Source organism: Dunckerocampus dactyliophorus, chromosome 4 (genome assembly GCF_027744805.1).
Source record: "Dunckerocampus dactyliophorus isolate RoL2022-P2 chromosome 4, RoL_Ddac_1.1, whole genome shotgun sequence".
NCBI classification, from domain to species: Eukaryota; Metazoa; Chordata; class Actinopteri; order Syngnathiformes; family Syngnathidae; genus Dunckerocampus; species Dunckerocampus dactyliophorus.
In genome coordinates, this window is record NC_072822.1 from 35,954,106 (window position 1) to 35,973,620 (window position 19,515).

Below are 19,515 nucleotides of genomic sequence, written 5' to 3' on the forward strand. Positions count from 1 at the left end.
TACCTCACTGCAGTGGAGCGGCGGGGGCGCCCGAGCAGTGAAAGTGGATGTTCTGCCACTTGGCGTCCCGGCGGTGCCAGACCCGGGTTTCCTCCGACTGGCTGGAGCGCGGCCGTCCCTGTCCGTCCACAAACTGCGTGAGGCGGATGTAGGCGATGCAGGCGGCGTCCTCGCCGATCAGGTGGACGTGCGGGTTGAGGATGGTGGTGTGGATGGGCTTGCTGTTTTTGGCCAGAACTGAACAGCGGGCAGACGAGGACACGTCTGTTAGCATCGCGTCTTACACGCACGTTAGCCAACGGGAGGCGTTGAGTCGTACGGTTCTCGAAGTAGAATCTATGGAAGTCCATTCCCTCCACCAGGTTGCCCAGAGCCTCGGGCTCAAACGAAGTCAGGCCGGGGTCGCAGATCTTGCTGAGGAGGACAAAACCGGGAAATAAAAATACACATTTGATTCTATTTTATTGTTATTTTTAATTCTGTTCCATTTAGAAAATGAAATGAATTCATGATCAAATATTTAATTCAGTTCCATTAAAACAATTCCATGAAATAATGATCAAATATTTCATTTCAATATTTTCTTCCATTAAAACAATTCAATTGAATAATTATAGATGATTTAATTTAAAACTTCTGTTCCATTAACTGACATTTACATTTTATTTAAAAACTTTAAAAAATAAAGATATACATTTTTTTGAATAATTATAAAATATTAAATTATAATATTTAATTTGTTTATTTAAAAAAAACATTAGACAAATAGTGTAAATATTCTGTTCCAATAAAAATAATTACATTGAATAATTATAAAGAAGTTTTTATTTAATTAAAAAAAATTCATTCGATTAAAAAAATGAAATTGAATTATATAAAAAAATTATTTAATAAAAAAACTGTTCCATTAAAACGATTTAATTGAATAATTATTCAATATGTAAGTTAATTTAAAAATTTGGTTGCATTAAAAATTAAATTCAATAATTAAAAAATTAATTTAGAAATTCTGTTTCATTAAAAAATATTAAATAATTATACAAAATCAATTCAATTAAATTGAACAATTCTGTTCCATTAGAAAAAAAATAATTAAAATATTTACTTAAAAGAAATTCTGTTGCATAAAACAAACATTTAATTTATAAACTCAGTTCCATTAAAAATATAATTGAATAATAAAAAAAAAGTAATAAAACAAAATTATGATCCATTAAAAAAATTACAAAAAAATTCAATGAAATTGAAAACACGAAGCAAATGACAAGAGGACGCACGCGTAAGCCTCAAAGTCTCCGTTGTTGATGGCCTCGATCAGCTGCTCTGTGATCTTGATGATTTCCTGTTTGCGAACTGCGGAAGGAAGAAGAGGCAACACGGTAAACGATCATGACCATTCTGCCATCCAAATTGGACCAAGATTTTGGGGAAAGAGAAACGTCCCATCACTTCAGCCAGCATCACATTCATGGATACTAAGCAGGCTTCACCACACATCTTAAAATGACACCTCCAACTATCAGCCAGTCAGCTACAATAGGCTAACCTAGCATAAAAAAATCAGGGTTGCAGTTAGTTGCGTCGTTCGCGAGTGTCAAACAGGAAGTTGATGCACGGAAAGTAAAGCACACAAACAACTTGCGACTTGCAACAACGCGCATTCCTCATGCCGTCCCAAAGCCGACCGCTGAAGAAGAGAATCACACTACCTGAACACACCGCTACCCAGAATGCCTTGCTGGCATCGCATGCCCCTCTGAACAACATGCCCGCACTCCACCCCGTGCATCTCACTACTTACGCTGGGAGGAGGAAGGGGAGGGACTTGACGGGGTATGTAGGGGAGGAGGTGGGGAGGTCGCCTGCACGGGAGCGGGAGGGGGCGTGGGCCTGGCGCTGCCCGGAGGCGGTGCAGGAGCGGCGGCGTCGGACTCGGGCGCCGGGGCCGGTTGCGCCCTTCGAACGCTGCTCACCAGGTCTGTGAGCCTGGACACTGGAGCAAGACGTGGCATGTGTGTCGAGTACGCCACTTCTCATACGCAGTCAGCATGTTTACACGCACCGTGCCATGGGGTGTCCAAAGTGCGGAAAATAAACCCCAAAAAAAACAATAAAATTGGGAAAAATAGAAAAAAAAGCAGAATGTGAAGAGAAAAAGTTGAAATATTAACAACAAAAAAAATGTTAAAAACATCAGGTTTTTCAGGATGCGGCCCTCAGAGGAAAAGGTTTGGACACCCCTGCTAAAAGTTAGCATATACAAAAACTATCATGAAGGAAAGGACTGCGGCGATGATAACCATAGATGGACTTTAGCACAGTACGATATGTCCGCCTCCACTACCGTTGGTGGCACTATGTGGACTACGAGTGAGGACTGAGGTCATGTGTAAAGGTACTGACTGCGCCCGCTACTTACTCTGCATTGGGACGGCGGGGGCGTGCGTACGGGAAGGGGACGGGGAGGAGAGGGTGGCGGGGGGCGGGGTGGCGGACCGGCCTTCTCCGTCCGACGTGGGCCCTGAGCCCCTGCGCACGGAGCCCAGCAGGTCAGCGAACTTGGCGGCCGCTGGGTGGAGGGAGGATGGAGATGGCGTCTTTGTACAACGGATGCAAAGCCAACACATGCAGCGCTATCACACACATGGCCACAGGGGGGAGAGGCGGGGTGAAGAAATACTGTGAAGCATCGCCGCATTTCTTGCCCTGGCATGTCTTTGGGCCGTGCACCTCCTACGGGTCGCTACTGTCAGGACACGGAATGGACGACTGGAAGACTAACAGTCAACAAGTGGGAGACTTGGAATGAAATCAGCAAATCAATGTCATGACGTCGCCCTTCAGAAACATCCCAGAATTCCAGATGGTTGGCCCGAGAAGAGTAGAAGCTCAAATGCAACATTTGCTCTTTGTCTGAGCCTGAATCTTTTGAAAAGCAGCGCTGCCATTGCTGCACTTTCAATGAGCATTTTACTAAATGCTTTCAGTAGCAGGCCTGTTGTGCAGGAAAACGTCCAATAATAGCAAAAGTAAAAGCTCAACTTGCCTCAACCAAATGCACCATTTGCTCTTTGGCTGAGCTTCAATCCATCAAAAAGCGGCGCTGCTGTGACATGCAGTTTAAATGAGCACATGGTACACAAAAGTCCAACAGCAAAGTCCAATTTACAAGCAGTATGTGTTTGGGATCGCAAAAGTAAAAGCTCAACTGTCCGAAACCAGCCTCACATTTTGTCCTTCGACTGAGCTTGAATGCGTCAAAAAGCGGCACTGCTTTGACGCACACTTGAAATGAGCGTTGAGCAAAATGTTTGAAATAAGTCCAATCATTGGGAAGCAGGTGTTTGGGCTCAGGACAATAACATGACTGTACCTGGTCCCAAATAAGTATGTATATATATATATCCCCCAGGACACCATCCGTAGTCTCATTAGGAGCATGCCCCCACGTTGTCAGGCATGCGTACAAGCACGTGGGGGCCACACAAACTACTGAGAATCATTTTGAGTTGCTACAATGACATTTTAGCTAAATGGACCAGTGTGCTGCATAATTTTTTCACTTTCATTTTTGGGGTGTCTTTGATTTCCCCCCTCTATAGGGTGATCATTTTCATTTCTATCAAATGATGTGGCATCATTTTGTTACTAATACATCACCCACTTATTATCAGGAAACATATTCAACATCATTTTTCCCCCAGTTTAGATCTGATGTGTTTTCCAAGTGTTCCTCTCATTTTTTTGAGCAATGTGTATATGCTATATATATATATATATATATATATATATATATATATATATATATATATATATATATAGTCAAACCTGTATTAGTGGCCACCTTTATAGAAGGGCCACCTGCCTATAGCAGCCACTGAAAAATCCCCCCCAGCAAATGTACATGTTATAGACCCTGTGTATAGCAGTCACCTGTCTAACGCGGCCAGCGGCCACCCATTTTGTCTCCCTTGGTCAATATCTGACCGCATTTAGCGGCCAAATTACCAACTCAAGTAGAAGCTTCATGCACGAAAAAGTTTTGTTTTTCAATCAATGAAGCCATCATGTGTAGACTTTAATTACTGAGTCCTAGCTCAGTCACAATCATTCACAAGATCCACACAAACTGTCAGTTGTTCCACATAAAAATGCCGTCTTCTTTTGAGCTTGCTATTTCCTGGTCAAACATGTAACTTTAAGAGCATTTGCACCAAAACATTACCGCAAAGTAGGCTGGGAACAGGACGTGCTCCCAGCGACGCTACAATAAAAAAAAACATATGCTAGCATGCATGCGGCAGCGGGAGCAAAACTGAGTTGGGTTTTTACTTAATTGAAGTATTTTAGAATGTACTCACGTTATTTTTCATCAATCCTCATCCACAAATCCATCAAAGTCCTCATCTTCTGTATTCAACACAAACAAAGCCGTCTTCTTTTCCGTTCGCTACTAGTCTGTTAACTTGTCAGTGTTATTCAGCTCCGAAGCAAAGAAGGAAACTTCTCCTGTTGCTTCTGCCAACTTTATTTATTGAACGCGGCCACCAGACAGCAGCTCAGAACACACACACATCTCTCAGCATCGTCTCTCCTTCCTGCTTGCCCACAAGGCAAAGGTTAAACAAGCCCCACTACATAGCTGTCCAGCCAATGCCTGTAAGAAATGACACCGTTTATTTCCTGGTGTGCACTGGTCAATACTGTAATGCCGCTTGTTGTGGGGAAGGAGAGACTCACGTCTCCGATGCACTTTAATGGCTTTATTAACAGCGGAGAACACTGCAGGACTTTACATCCACGCCAACATAAACACACTTCCCAACTCTCTCCAAACTCACAGCTAGCACTGAGCCTAGCTCTCCTGCTCGGGACGCCCACCGTCACTTCCCGTCACTTCCTGATGAACTAAAGCTGTAATGACACTCTGCCGTATAAAAAGTAAAATATTAAAAACAAGCGTAAGACATTACTAGCACAGCTTGGTTCTGTGGGTCGTGGATATATTCTACCAGTTATTATTAAGCCTCTAGCTTCCTTTTAGTAAGTAAAAACCTTGGCTATGATTGCACTACATTGTCATGTAGACCTACAAAGTACACTTGGAAGAACAAGAGGTGAATAAATGTATTGCAACTGATGTGAAACTGATGAGGGGTAGGATTAAATAAGCTTGGCTTCTTCCTACTCCTTTTTGGACATGCAAAATTGTGAATTGTACTATGTGATGTGCTACTGTTTGACTCATATGCATGTTCAGGATGAATTAAAGCCATGAGCCATGATAATAACAAGCCTAGTAGTGCTGTACAACTTTTATCCACAGTCCGCAGTGCCCTCTACTGGTCAACATTATTATTGTTATTATTTTTCCCTTTTTTTTCTTTTTTTTCCTCTCCTGGTCAACATTCAAACTGGACGCCAACCTGTCTATAGAGGCCACCTGTCTATAGCAGCCTCCCTCTAGTGGCCGCTACAGACAAGTTTGACTATATATATATATATATATATATATATATATATATTATATATATATTCCATCAAAGACCAACGTCTTGATGTGCAATCTACGCACATCTGCTGACTAACACCTTTTATTCCGTTCATGAAACAATTACAGTCCTTAGTTGTCCTCTGAATCTTACATAAAAGACATGTTGGACAACAGGAAGCGTTTTTTGTCCATGAAGACAAGTCTAAGCCCAAAGACGCAGCCTGTTTTAAGCTAGCTGACAAAGTACAGTACATAATCCTCCCCGCAAGCAGACTTACATGTGTCGCTAGTATGTCGGAGTCCAGAAGCCCGTCAAGGTTTCAGGTTACCAAGCAGCTGTCGGGCCCTTACTGACCCAACAAGATCCTAAAAAGGCCACGACCAACACGATCCTGACTATTCTGTCCGTGGAACCGCCACCAAGTGGAGCGTTGTCCGGTAGGAAGCGGACCGTCCTCTGGTTTGTTAGCTTGCGTGTCAGACGCTAGCGGGGGCGCATGCTTCTCAGGACGTGGGTGTTTCCGGACAGCAGTGCTAAATTAAGACATCTCCCTCTTTAGCAGCAAACACCCCCTCCCAAGGTGGTCTCCAATTTAGGACCGTGGCAGCTCTCCCCCAAGGAAGCATGAAGGTTCTGATCATCAAGCTTGGGCCGACCAATGGGGTGTCCTCATTGGGTCACATGACCTTAGTGACTTTGTGGTGCCCCCTATGGGTTGGGGTCAAAATAATTGGCAATGCAGACGCCCTCGCAGCGCTCTAAACACGAGACAAATGGTCAAAGACAGATGGACATTTAGTTGTTCAACCAATCTTCCTCAAATTTGACTCGTCCGTCCCCTAAAGGTGTGCACCAAATTTGGGGGGCGTTTTGTAGAGTTGTCTGACAAATTTGTAGCCAATCCAAGTTACGGAGCGTAACAACAGCGCCACCATGTGGTGTATTTGTCAGGAGAATTCCAGCTTTGGCACATTTTCACCCTTTTGAGTAGAAGCGTTTCCTGGCGCAAGAAGCCAGGAAGCTGCTGCACAACACGGCGGCCTCACACGAGGGAAGTGGCCTCCAAATCAGGAGGGAAAGGCGGAGGAGGAAGCCAGCACAGAAATGATACATTGGTGACCTCGTCGGGACGCAGCGCAGCCCGCTCGCTTGGGGGGGTGTGAGCCGGCATGCCGGGTGCACAGAGGCAGGACACGAAGACGCCTTTTGACCGCTTCCCACCAATCAGGCCAACCCGAAGGAACGCCACATACTGCAGTAAACAACAATCACGATGACGAAGTCACCAATCAACACGCTGCACTGGGACTAGCTCCGCCCCCTGTAAGCTTTACATAGCCTCCCCATCCATTGTGGACGTGAACCCCGAAATTAGAACAGTAGTGCAAACGAGTAAAACATCATTAGGGTGACTGTTTTTAAGGATGGACGAGTCTTTGTGCCACAAAAGGAAAACAAAAGCTGCACATTTGTGGGGCATTTTGGCACATTTTTATTTTCATTTTTTAAAGAGGAAAAAAGGTCCTTTGAATTAAAGCCAGACTGCAGGACCACAATTAGACTTGAAGCTTGTAATGTCTCAGACAAGATGGCTAAACAAATTCATCACATTTGTTTCTTAAAAACTAAAAACTTTTTTCTCAAAATTGCATATTTTTGAGAATAAAAAATGTTTCTCAAAATTCTCAAAAATGTTCTCAAAAAACCTTTTTCTAAAAAATAGACACCTTTTTTTCTGGAAATAATAAAACAGTTTTTCTCCCAAATACATCACGTTTTTCTTATAAATACTGTACACAACCCTTTTCCACAAAAATATACAACTATTTTCCATTTTCTTTTTCTCAAAAATATGCTAATTATTTTGTCAAAATGTTTTAGCATTTTTTCTCAAAAATACAAAAAACATTTTCCTTCAAAATTTGACAATTTTTTCAAAAAACATTTTGCAAACAAATTTCTCAATAACATTAAATTGTTTTCTTAAAAATATTCATTTTTTCTAAAAAAAAATACAACTTTTTCAAATTGTTTTTCTCCAAAATACACAACGTTTTTCTCAAAATTATTTAATTTTTTTCTTAAACATTTTTTCAAATAATTTTCTCTAAAATACACTATATAACATTTTCCTCAAAAACATCCAACTTTTTTTCTCCAAAATATATAAAAAAATTTTTATAACCATACAACCTTTTTACACAAAATTAGACAACCTCCTTGTCAAAATTATACAGTGTTTTTATCAAAATTATTATATAATTATATTATATTTAACTATTGTGTCAAAATTTTATAATATTTTTTCTAAAAAATATACAACCTTAAAAATATGCAAATTTTCTTTCACAAAAATGTACAACTCTTTTTCCAAATTATTTTTTTTCTAAAAAATATTCACATTTTTTTCTAAAAAATGTATGGCTCTTTTTCAGAATTAATTTTTTTCTCAAAAATATTACATTTTTTCCCCCTCAAAAATATAGAACTCTTTTTCAAAATTGTAAAAATTTTTTCCCTCAAAAATACGCAACTTTTTTTTTAAACATTTTACCTTTTTCTAAAAAATGTACAACTTTTTTCACGAAGCTCTCAATTATTTTCTCAAAAATATATCACCCTTTTTCTCAACAAAAATATGACGTTTTTCTGAAAAATATACCTTTTTCTCAAAACGATTCAATTTCCTTCTCAATAATACACAAAAAAGTGCAAACCGGAGTGGACTGGACCAACCGGTAGAAGCCGCCTGGTAGAAACGGGCCTTTTCCACACGCATGAACGTACCTTTTGGATGGATCAATCATCTTAGATACGACTCATGAGTGGAATTTAAGGTCTTAGCGGCTGCTTTTGCAAGAAAAACAGGAACACACACATCCGAGCTCCACGGCGGGGTCAGTAAGAGGTCACCGCATGACTTGATCAATTTGAATGAATGCAGTCGTTGTTGACGCCGTCCGCTCGTCGTGTATTTGCATGTGTGTGTGTGTGTGTGTGTGTGTGTGTGTGTGTGGTCTCACCTTTCACGTCTTCATCCTCCACGGTGGTGTTGCTGCTGTCCGACGACTCCTGCAGATCACACGTTCACGATTGTCATTAGAATGTCGTGATTGACAGAAGAGCACGGCGCTACGCTGAGCGTGGATGGAGCAACACAGACAAGATGGCATGGAAACGCTGGCCAGCAGGGGGAGCCCTCCCACCGTTTAATGACCATTTGGCAGTCAGAGTCAGACTTCCAATGAGATGACTCAATGACTCCATGAGATGTCCCGAGGCGCCCAGAAGCACGCGTGTGTGTGTGTGTGTGTGTGTGTGTGTGTCAGTGGTGTCAGCTGGTGACATCAGACACAAAGGGGAAAAAGCGTGTGTGTCATCATTTTTGACAGTTTGACACTGGAACAGACGATTTGCATGAGTTCCGGTGGCAAAAACCAGTTTGGAATTGGATCGCCTTGCATTGCATCCAAGTTTACACGCTCCACTCCATTTCACTGTTTCAAGCGCACGCTTCGGCACTTCATGTCTTCTGGAGGAAAAACACCCGAAATCAATCTAAGTTGGAATCAAGTCACGCTGAAAAAAAATGACAACACAAACATTTAAAAAAAACAAAAAAAAGTTGTATATTCAAGAAAAAGTTTCATATTTTTTAAAGAGTTTTTTTTTTTTAAACAAAGTGAAATACTAATCTTCAAGAAAAAAAAGTTGTTTTTTTTCACACAAGTCAAGCATATTCTTGAGGAAAATTTTATTTCAGAAAAAAGGTTGGAATTTTACAAAAATGAAGCGTTGAAATCCTCGTCCACTTGTACCTCATATATATATAAAAAAATACTAAACTGATTTTCTACAAAAATGCTATATTTTTACTGTAGATATTCATAAAAGATTTTCTCCTAACAGTGAGACTATTTTGTGAAATAGCAACTTTTTTCTCAAAAATATATAAGATTTTTCTTTCAAATATGCAACCTTTTTTCTCAAAATTATTCTTTTTTTTCCACAAAAATATATTAGGTTGTTCTTAAAAATATACAGCATTTTTCTAAAAAAAAAAAAAAAAAAAAAAACAACTTTTTACTCACAAATAAATAACTTTTTCTTAATATACAACTTTTTTTCTCAAATGATTTTTTTTGGTCTCAAAAACACACGTTTGTCTCAAAAATATGTAACCTTTTTCTCAAAAATATAAAAGTTTTTCTTAAAAATTGACTTTTTTTTGCAAAATGATACCATTTTTTTCTAAAAACAAAAACAAAAAAACATGTAACTTTTTCTCAAAAATATACAACTTTTTTTCCTCAAAATTATTCAACAATTCCTTCTCAAAAAACGCAATTATGTTGAAAATATAATTTCCCCCCCCAAATTTTAGTTTTTCTTAAAAATATACAGCATTTTTATTGAAATTAGACAACTTTTCTCTAAAAAATATAGAATTTTCTTGAAAATATACAACTTTTTGTTCTCAAATTTATAAAAGTTTGTCTAAAAAAATGCTACTTTTGCCTCAAAAATGTAGAACCTTTTTCTCAAAAATACCCAACTTTTTTTTTACTTAAAAATTTACTTTTTTCTCAAAATCATTTTTTCCTAAAAAATGTACATTTTTTCTCACAAATACATGTTTTTCTTAAAAATATACAGCCTTTTCCTCAAATTTAGTCATCTTTTAATCAAAAGCATACAACCTTCTTTCAAATGTATTCTTGTTTTTACCCCAAAAATATGCAACCTTTTTCCCCCCAAAATATATAACGTTTTTCTGAAAAATATACCTTTTTCTCAAAATTATATAAAAACATTTTTCTCTCAAACATTTTTTTCTCCAAATGTTCTAATAACCCTTTTCTCTAAAAGAACACAGCTTTGTTGTGGAAATGATCCAACTTGTCTCATCTCCTCGGTCGATAAGAAGGTTGGAGATGAGAAGGAGGCTACGTTACATAAATGAGGTCAGACTGGAAACACGCAGACTGTTCATTTCCGCGCTTTCAAGCGAATAAGCACTTGATGTCTTCCTGTTGATCACAAACAAGGCCTGGCTGCCTTCCACGTGGACACCGGTCAATTTTTCGAGACGTAACGACTCTTCTGGCCGGCCCAGATGGACGAGAGTGAAAAGGAGAAGTTCTCCGGGACTTGTGGTGTGAAAATAACAAGCTGAGGATGAGGGCGGTACGAGTCTGAACGGCGTCGAGCCGACGTTTTCTTTGTTGCAAAGGAAGGAAACCTGGCTAGGTTAGCATGTAGCTTTGCTAACCATCAACAGCACACTGACAAACACGCATCATCATAAGAGGACTCCTGCATGCATGGGACACACAAGCAAATACGTGCAAACTGGCGCTGCTCGCTAGTTTTTTTGGTGTATTGATGTTTTTGTATATTTAATAAATGTTCTTTGACGCAACTCTCGTTTCACCCATTAGACGGGTCAGCGTACCTAATGTTGCGGCCTGTGACTGTGCAGTAGTGTGTGTGTGTTGGAGTGCCCCCGGTGGTCGGATGCGTGCGCTGCAAACTACCACAAAGCTGCACAATAAGTTGAAATATCCACTTTACCACTGCATTTATTTACCACTACACAACACACACACACGCACACTAGTAAACCACCACAGAGATGCATGATGGAAAGAAGGAGCAGAGGGAAGGACAGGATGAGGAGGACAAAGGTCGGGGGGGTGGGGGAATGGCGTATACCTTGGTCCCGTCCGCTGGGTTATGGATGACGGTGGTCTGAGGCTCCTGGAGGACAGGGGAGGGAGGGGAGATAGAAGGAAGATGGAGGACATGAGAATAGAAAAGAGGATGTGACCGAGTGTGCGTGTGTGTGTGTGTGTGTGCGTGTGTGTGTGTGTGTGAAGTTTGACAGGAAACCAGGAAGTAGAAAGAAAGACAATGACTGTTAAGAAGAGAAGAGAAGAAGATTCCATCAAAGTGATCAACATGTTGGGCGGAAAACACACACACACACACACACACACCACACCCCCCCACATTCTGTCTTTACTGGTCACACAGAACATTGACTCTCTGCAAATGTCCGCCTTTAACAGACCCTGGCCCCCACCTCACGGAGGACGGCTTTCTGCACCAAAGAAACCTTCTTTTCCCCTCAAAGATACACAACCTTTTACTCACAATTACACACATTTCTTCTCAAAAATATCATCTTTTTCTACTAAATCTAGAAAAAAAATTCTCTAGAAAAACTTTTTCTCAAAAATATACAACCTTTTTGTTAAAAAGATACAACTTTTTTCTCAAAATTATTACTTTTTTTCACAAAATCAAATATACTACTTTTTTCCCCTCAAAATTATTTTTCTAAAAAGTATGTAATTTTTTCTCATATATAGATATAGAACCTTTTTCTAATAACTATTATAAATATATATTTTTTTTCTCAAAAATATGCAACTTTTTCTCAAAAATATATATATTTTTTATCATATAAAACCTTTTTCTACAAAATACAAATTTTTTTTCTCAAAGATATATAACCTTTTTCTTAAAAAAATGTTTTTCTTAAAAACATACAACTTTTTTCTAAAAATTTGACAACTTTCTTTAAAAAAACAACAAAAAAAACAACCTTTCCTCTGAAATATGTGAAGTTATTCTTAAAACCCTTTTTCAGCCCCCTGCTGAGGCTGGAACACCGAGGTGGGTTGGACTGCAAGGTGCGCCTAAAAAGCACCTGCATGTGCGCTTCCGGTCGTCGTGTTCCTGGACTATCATTCACGCTGTAGCAGCCATGCCGCTGTTCGGTCTTTTCTCCAAACGGGAAATGTCGTCCTGTTTTAATCTCGCAGGATGTCGTCACCCGATATCTCACGCCTAATAAGTAGGCTTCGCTACACATTTTAAAACAAAGCCCAGAGGTGTGCCAAGGATGCGTTAAGACGCTACGGAGGAGAGGAGGGAGCTGGAAGTTTGCAGGTGTTCTCATTTCTCATGAATGAGAAGCGTGAAAGCAAATCAAAAAAGGGGCGGGGTCTGACACGGCCTGCACGAAAGCAGGTCATGTGACATCAGAGCCGCGGGCGCGGGCGGCGTTCCCCCTCCCGTGACGTCACACCCCCTGTGATGAGTGCCCGGCCGTCTCTGAGGCGATGACAGCAGCGTTGCCACGACAACCGTCGCCCGAGGCGACTTGAAGAGAGAAGAAAGTGAGCCGGGGGTGTGCTTGAAACAGGTCACCTCCACTCTACCCGGCAACAGCCAGCCCCCCAGGAAGGATGCGCAGACAGCAACGTCATCATCTTTGGTCTGCACCACAGCAAAACAGCCACAGTCACATGACACATTAGCCACGAAGCTAACACTCCAGGGAGCCCGCGTGCCGACCTGGACCTGTGTTTCCATTGACACGTATACGCTGCGCGTGGTCCATAAGGAAGTACACAGATCCTCCAGATGACAGAGCACTTACTGCGTCAATGCTTGTCAAAGATCCTCTATATGACATGAGCGTGCTGCTGTTTTGTAGCACCTTCTGAAAAAGACGCTAGTCAAAAGATCCTCTGTGGCAGTGAGAGGAGCACTCTGCTGTCTTTAAGCACCTGCTGCAACAACGTTAGCCAAAGATCCTCTATGAGACAGTTGTGCTGTGCTTTTTTTTTTTTAAACACCTGCAGCAGAAATCTAGTCAAAGATCCTCTATACCCCGGTCAGCGGGAGATTTGTGGGAACACAAGCCGGTCCGTGGGTCAAAAAAGGTTGGGGACCACTGATCTGTGTGAAAAGGGTGCTCTTCTGTTTTTAGGGACCGACTGCAGAAATGTTAGTCAAAGATCCTCTTTGTGACAGAGACGCTTTGCTGTTTTTTTAGCACCTTCTGCAGAAACACTAGTCAAAGATCCTCTATATGACAAGAGCGCTCTGCTGTTTTTAGGCACATACTGCAAAAAAAACCCCAAAACTCTGCAGCTTCCAGTTTCAGTTTTCACATGATTCGGAGTTCCAAAGTCACATGCATGTCTACCGTGTGCGTGCGTGCGTGCGTGCGTGTATCAAACACCTGCGTGTGAGGACCTGGCGGACTGCTGCGGCCGCGAGACAAATAAAATATCACGCACAAACACGAGACGGCGGGCGACGACAGACACACACTATGCAAAGACAGCGGGTGGGAGAGGCGGCCTTTAAACGGGAAAACAACGGCGGCAGGAGGGCGGTGGTGACACACACACACACAACGTGGGGGGGTTGGTGGTGGGGGTGTTTAGGAGGTAAATACCAGAGCAGGTGAAGGGATGTTTCCTTTTGGGCTGGTGACTATGCTGTTTTTGGTGCTGTTTGTCTGAGGCTGTGCAGGAGAGGGAGGAGACACAACAGCAAGAGGTGAGTCACAACGTGTGTGTGTGTGTGTGTGTGTGTGTGTGTGTGTGTTGATGATATGCATCCTTTGAAGTGTGGTCATCAAAGCACAGCCAGTCACTTGATCTTCATCTTAAAAATGGTGGCATTAAACAAGCGCAACACTTGAAATGAAGCAATCTAATTATAGAAGACGACGCCAACCTGCTGGAATAAGACGGGCCCCCATTTGGCCAAGCAAGCGCGGGACGGGGCTTCATGCAAGCTGACTCTATAGCCTCGCTTGTTGACAAGCGTTTAGAAATGACTTGGTGACAGCGTGTTTGTGTGTCAACTTTGTGAGCCACTGGGCTTGCACTGGAGGAGAGAAGAAACCAGGAAAGGAGAGGAGGACGAGTAGATCCTAACACACACGCACACACGCACACGCACACACACAAAGACAACAAGTGAGCAGAAGGTAGACTTCTTTCACGCAAACAGAAGAATAAGTAGAAGAGGCCACTGGGACATGAAAATGAAAATGACAAGGATGAAATGAAATGATGAGTACAAGATTCAAGTTGCGTGAAGTGAAGGAGGACACGTAAACAGCGTGCTCACCATGTACTGGACAGTAGAGCTGGACTTTCGCTTCTGTCCTCATGCGATGGATGGATGGATGGATGGATGGATGGATGGATGGATGGATGGATGGATGGTAGGGAAAAAGAAAAAAAAACACAAGCAAATATAAAGTAACCCATGAAATGAAGCGCCCGGTGTTGATTGTGTAGTCTTGCTAGTAGCGGAACTCGCTGGTATTGAAGGTAACCTTCCATAAATGAATGTAAACGTATCTGATGTGCTTACTACGGCGCCAACAAGTTCCCATGCCACCCGTTTTTTGCTTTATATCTCTGCAGTCATGAAGAAATGACGAGAGCGCCCTTGTTCCTTCAGCTGATTGGTCATGTGATGCCTGCTGCAGGTAAAGGTGCATTTGATGGACAAATAGAATGATGATAACAAACGTAGCTCAGAACTTCCACGCTTTTCTCCATCGTAACCAAAATCACTCAAGTTCTTCCATGAATAGCAATAGCATGGCACTGCCAAACAATGGAACTCTTATGAGCTATTTTTGTTGCCATTGTTGTATTTGTCCAAAGAAAGGTACCTTTAGTTGGATCAGGCGTTAAAGTGAAGAAAGAGACTGAAGGAACAAGGCTGCTCCATGACTGCACGTCCTGCCAAACGCTGTGGTGTGCATGCCAGGCCACTGGTTGGCGACATCAGCGTGTAACTCGTGTGACCGAACACTCAAGTAAGGACGAGCGCACACAAACACCGACGCGACTATGAAGGTCCTTTTTTTGGTTTCCTCCACGGAAACAATGATGCTGACTGAAGTTCCGAAAACAGAATTGTAACATAAACCAGCTGATGAAATGTCGCTATTTTGGGGGTTTTGGCCAAATCGGGTGGACAGTTCCTCAGGACGACTGCTCCAAACGCCTTAAATATGGCCGCCCGCGAGCGGAAACAGTGCATCTCATTAGCATGGACAGTAACGCATGGAGCCCAATGCTGCATCCCTCCCGGTCACCGGTGTATAGGCGTGAGTGACAGGAGGAAAAGCTCGGACTCGCTTTGGAGGAGAAGTCATTTGGCTCGCAAGTAAAAAATCCCCAGACCAGGGGTGTCCAAAGTGCAGCCCAGGGGCCATTTGTGGGCCGCGCCTGTTTTTTATTGGCCCGTGCAAATTCTAAAAATACAATTTTACAAAAAAACAGCAGCAAAAACAAAATGAAAAATAAAAATAAAAAACTCCAAGTTGAGAGAAAAATGTCTTAGTATTAAAGAAGGACAAACAACAGCATTTTAGTAGCATGAAGTTAAATGATGGCAGAAAGATGTTTGTGTTTTTTAAGTCGTAAGATTATGAGAAACAAACACAACTTTTGGAAAATTTGGTTGTGGAAAAAAGTTATGAGAATAAAGTCAAAATATTACAGGAAGAAAGTCGTAATACTACGTAAAGAAAGTTGAAATATTTGGAAAATTAAAAAAACAACAACAGAATTTGGAAAAAAAAACAGCTGTCATTTGACAAGAATAGCGTCACAATATTGAGAAAAAAGTTGTATTCTAAGGAGAGTAAAATGGTAATATTAAGACAAAAAGGGTGTCATCTAACGTGAAAAAGTGCTCATTTTACCAGAATAACGTCATATATAAATTGGGGACAAATAACTCATTTTAGTCATTTTAGTAGCAAAGTTGAAATGCTAAAGAAAAAAAGATGCCTTTTTTTTAAAGTCTAATATTATGAGAAACAAACAAAACAAATAAAGTTGTAATTTTTGGAAAATTAGGTTTGCAGAAAAAGTTATTTTATGAGAATAAAGTCAAAATATCACAAGAAGAAAGTCACACTACATCTCATCTTGTGTTGTTTGGAACCAGAAGAGGAAAGTTGAAATAGTTGGGAAAAAACTACAGCAGAAATGGAAAAAAAACAGCTGTAATTTGATAAGAATAAAAGGTTGTATTCTCAGGAGAAACAAAGCCACAATTTGATGAGGATAAACTATCAACTAATAAACGAATATGAGGAAGAATAATGTCATTTCCCTTGCATAGAATTGAAATATAAAAGGTAAAAATATATATAATATATATTTAAAATATATATATTTTTTTATTTTTTAAGTCATAATATTATGAGAAACTATGCGGCCCTCGCTGGAAAAAGTTTGGACACCCTGCTCTTGACGAGTCTTTCACGTTTTACATGAAAAAAAGAATGTTGCAACAGCCGTGTAGAAATGACGGCCATTGATCAACAAATGCTTATGACGTCACCAGAAACCCCGGGCAGGACGACCGTCACATTGACTTCACGATCGAGCGTTGTTGCCGCTTTTTGGAGGTTTCTTCAGAAGGCTTTCTAGGCGGAATAGGTGCGTCCCATTACGTGCATTCTTAGCCGCCTCTTTTTAGCAGTTTTTATAGTTTTAGAACACACAGAAAAGAGAAAGACGTGTGTTCACACGTCTCACGTAAGGATTGTGGATGATTGTGAAATAAGTGCACTTTTCCTTTAAAGCTTTGAACGTGGGCCATGCAATTCTCCCCCATGACGCTAGGGGTCAGTGTTTTCCCGTGAGTCAACTTGGTGAGCCCCCAGGACGCACGTCGTGGCTTCCTTCTTGGCTCCTGAACAATTTAAGACGGACGCAGCGTGCTACTGGAGCTGGAGCTTAATCGGCGCGTCACAACAGCCGCAAAATCGGAGGAGAGGGAAGTCATTCGCGAAGATGAGATCAGAACGAGTCCCCGTCGCATTGACAGGAGCATAAACCAGCCTTGAGGAGACTTTGGACAAAGCAGAAACCACAGGGTGCTCTCTCAGAAGATAATCTATGAAGGCTTAAAGTGGAAGTCATCAAGAGGCGGCTGTTCTACTTAGCATTTGGAGCAAGCTGGCTAAGTCCAAATTGGACTCTCGAGTGCGAGTACACCAAGGGGAAGACAAAACACGATCGGAAGAGCACGAAGGAAGGACACCAAGGAGAAAGGGGTCAGGTCGACGGTGAGCACAGGTGGGAAGTTCTTTGGGAGAAAGAGCGAGGAAGGTGGGGGGGTGGTGGGGGGAGAGGAAGGAAGAAGCCTTTAGTGTGTGAAGAGGAGCCTGTTGCTAGGCGATGAGAGCGCCGCAGTGGAAGTGAGCGTCTATTTCTGGCGTCTGAGTTTCCAGGGTCCAGACTTGGCATCTATTCCTGGAAGCGGAGTCACATTCCCCGCTGCAGTGACTGGGGAGGAAGAGGAGGCTCAAGTGCACACCCACGCCGACGCACGTGGAAGTGCGCTCACACACCCACGCGCTCCACGCCGTTTCAAACTCATTTGTGTGCCGCGCAGCGGGTGTCGCACACCCCACGCTCGGCCCATGAGGGGAGTGCGAGCGCGCCGTGCGTGCACGAGGACGAGCGTGGGACGTGTGGAGATCTTCTTTGGGGAATTGGGAGGGGGTTAAGGACCAGATGGGGTGAGCGGGAGGAGGACAGACGACAGCTTTAGAGATGAGGGAATCAAAGATGGAGAATGCGCTCACACGCATACATACAGTAAATACGGCTAAACAAACGAGAGAAAGAAGCAGGAGGGGATGACCTTACCTTGACATCGGCCTTCTTGTTGAGCAAAGTCTTGGCTGCTGCAAAGACAAGCACAGCAATGACAGTGAGAGACTGGAAGGAATGTTGCGTACCAGCGTGTCCACTATGTAGCCGTCACGTTGCTTTAGGGCTGCCATAAAAGCCACATTTGTGCCCCCCCGTGGGCTGCGCTCAAAATGCATTGGAGCACATGCTAGCATACGTCGTCAATGTTAATAAATGGAAAACTCTCATAGAAAACCTGCTTAAAGTGCATCTAAATACATTTTTAACACTATGAGAGCCCTCTAGACATGACATAACACCCCTATAGTCACCTTTTCATTTGTATCACCCAATATAGTCGATATCATCTGAGAAAATCAGCCATATTAGACGTAAATAAGATAACATCCACTCGCACGCGTACTTCCTGCTGTGGCTATTGTCTCATCAATGTATCGGAATGGCAGCTTTTAAGACGTGAATAAAACTCCTGCTTGCGTGTGTCACAGTAAATGTGTCCCTGGGGGACCTTAGTGGTGGCGGACAGATGTGTGGAGGACAGGAAGTGACACCAGAGGTTCAGAGTGGAGTTTTAGCTTATTGTGGGTTACGGCCCCAACTGTAGCCCGTCTTATTAGGATGATGATGTTATTACTGTGCCTGTTGTGAGATCATTTCAACCTGCAATAAATGCCTGCTCTGGTCTGCTGCTTGTCTCACTGAACCATTACTGACACCTAGTGGCCAATGTAGAACACTACATTCACAAATACAGTGAGTCTTCTGTCTCGCACTTGGATTTTAGTTTGTTTAGCTATTTTTATGCTCGAAAATGCTTAATTTAGGCCAAGAATAAATGCAATTTTTTTTACTAACAATATTTTTCACTAAACAAAATATCTGAACTTTAGAAAAAACGCAAAAGAGCGAGGGCGCAATGTTGGAACCATCCTCAAAGTTTACTAATCACGAGACAAACAGTCAATGACTTACGGACAGCTGGACATTTTGCTTGCTTGCTTTGCTTTTTTTTTTTTTTTTAAACCAATCTAGCTCAAATTTTAAACACGTGCTTGTCAGTCCTCTAAAAGGTGTGCGCCAAATTTCGTGGTCATTGGGCTAAACATCTTGAAGTCACGGTGGGTGTTATTGGAGAGCACATGGAGCTGTGTGAGAAATTTCAGGTCAATCCTTCACATTTATGGGTTCAAACTTTGGGGTTTTTTGTTCGTTCCAAAAAATAATATCACAGGCAACACAGCAGGGCCCCAACTTTGGACAAAATGTTGTACTACTAGACTGTAATTGAAAGTATCATTGGAACAATAATTGTTGTAATAATTTGCCGACCAAACGCCTCAGTAAGTGTTGACTGACGGGACGAAGGCTGCGCTGCCCGAGCGCATGCATCTGTTTTTTTTCCCCAGTTGAGCCAACTGTCCCCGTTGGTCATCGGAATCATTTCCTTAGCCCAAGACTTATGGGCATTTTTAAAAAGAGCATCCGGAAGCTCAACAGGCCGCAATGATGATGTT

The 19,515-nt window shown here is 41.9% G+C and overlaps 2 protein-coding genes across 19 annotated transcripts in view; both read right to left on the reverse strand.

Annotated features, from left to right (window-relative positions):
- Window positions 1–19,515, reverse strand: part of LOC129179575 (calcium/calmodulin-dependent protein kinase type II subunit beta) — a 73,723-nt gene that overhangs the window by 5,585 nt on the left and 48,623 nt on the right. For 2 of the 18 annotated variants that reach the window (XM_054772974.1, XM_054772981.1), the window contains 8 exons: window positions 17,996–18,033; window positions 14,436–14,468; window positions 13,753–13,821; window positions 11,211–11,255; window positions 8,519–8,567; window positions 1,278–1,353; window positions 320–414; window positions 4–237 (listed from right to left, as the gene is read on the reverse strand). In XM_054772974.1, the coding sequence (XP_054628949.1) occupies window positions 5–237; window positions 320–414; window positions 1,278–1,353; window positions 8,519–8,567; window positions 11,211–11,255; window positions 13,753–13,821; window positions 14,436–14,468; window positions 17,996–18,033 (638 nt within the window). In that variant the 3' untranslated portion in view covers window position 4. The remainder of the gene's footprint in view (window positions 1–3; window positions 238–319; window positions 415–1,277; window positions 1,354–8,518; window positions 8,568–11,210; window positions 11,256–13,752; window positions 13,822–14,435; window positions 14,469–17,995; window positions 18,034–19,515) is intronic. The other 16 variants (XM_054772975.1, XM_054772985.1, XM_054772979.1 and 13 more) reach the window with 11 other exon arrangements.
- Window positions 1,362–17,371, reverse strand: LOC129179585 (serine/arginine repetitive matrix protein 1-like). Its single transcript, XM_054773011.1, has 3 exons — window positions 17,358–17,371; window positions 2,420–3,562; window positions 1,362–1,993 (listed from the first exon to the last, which is right to left on the reverse strand). Exons 2-3 carry the CDS (start codon window positions 2,625–2,627, stop codon window positions 1,794–1,796), a joined length of 408 nt encoding a protein of 135 aa, XP_054628986.1. The 5' UTR covers window positions 2,628–3,562; window positions 17,358–17,371; the 3' UTR covers window positions 1,362–1,793.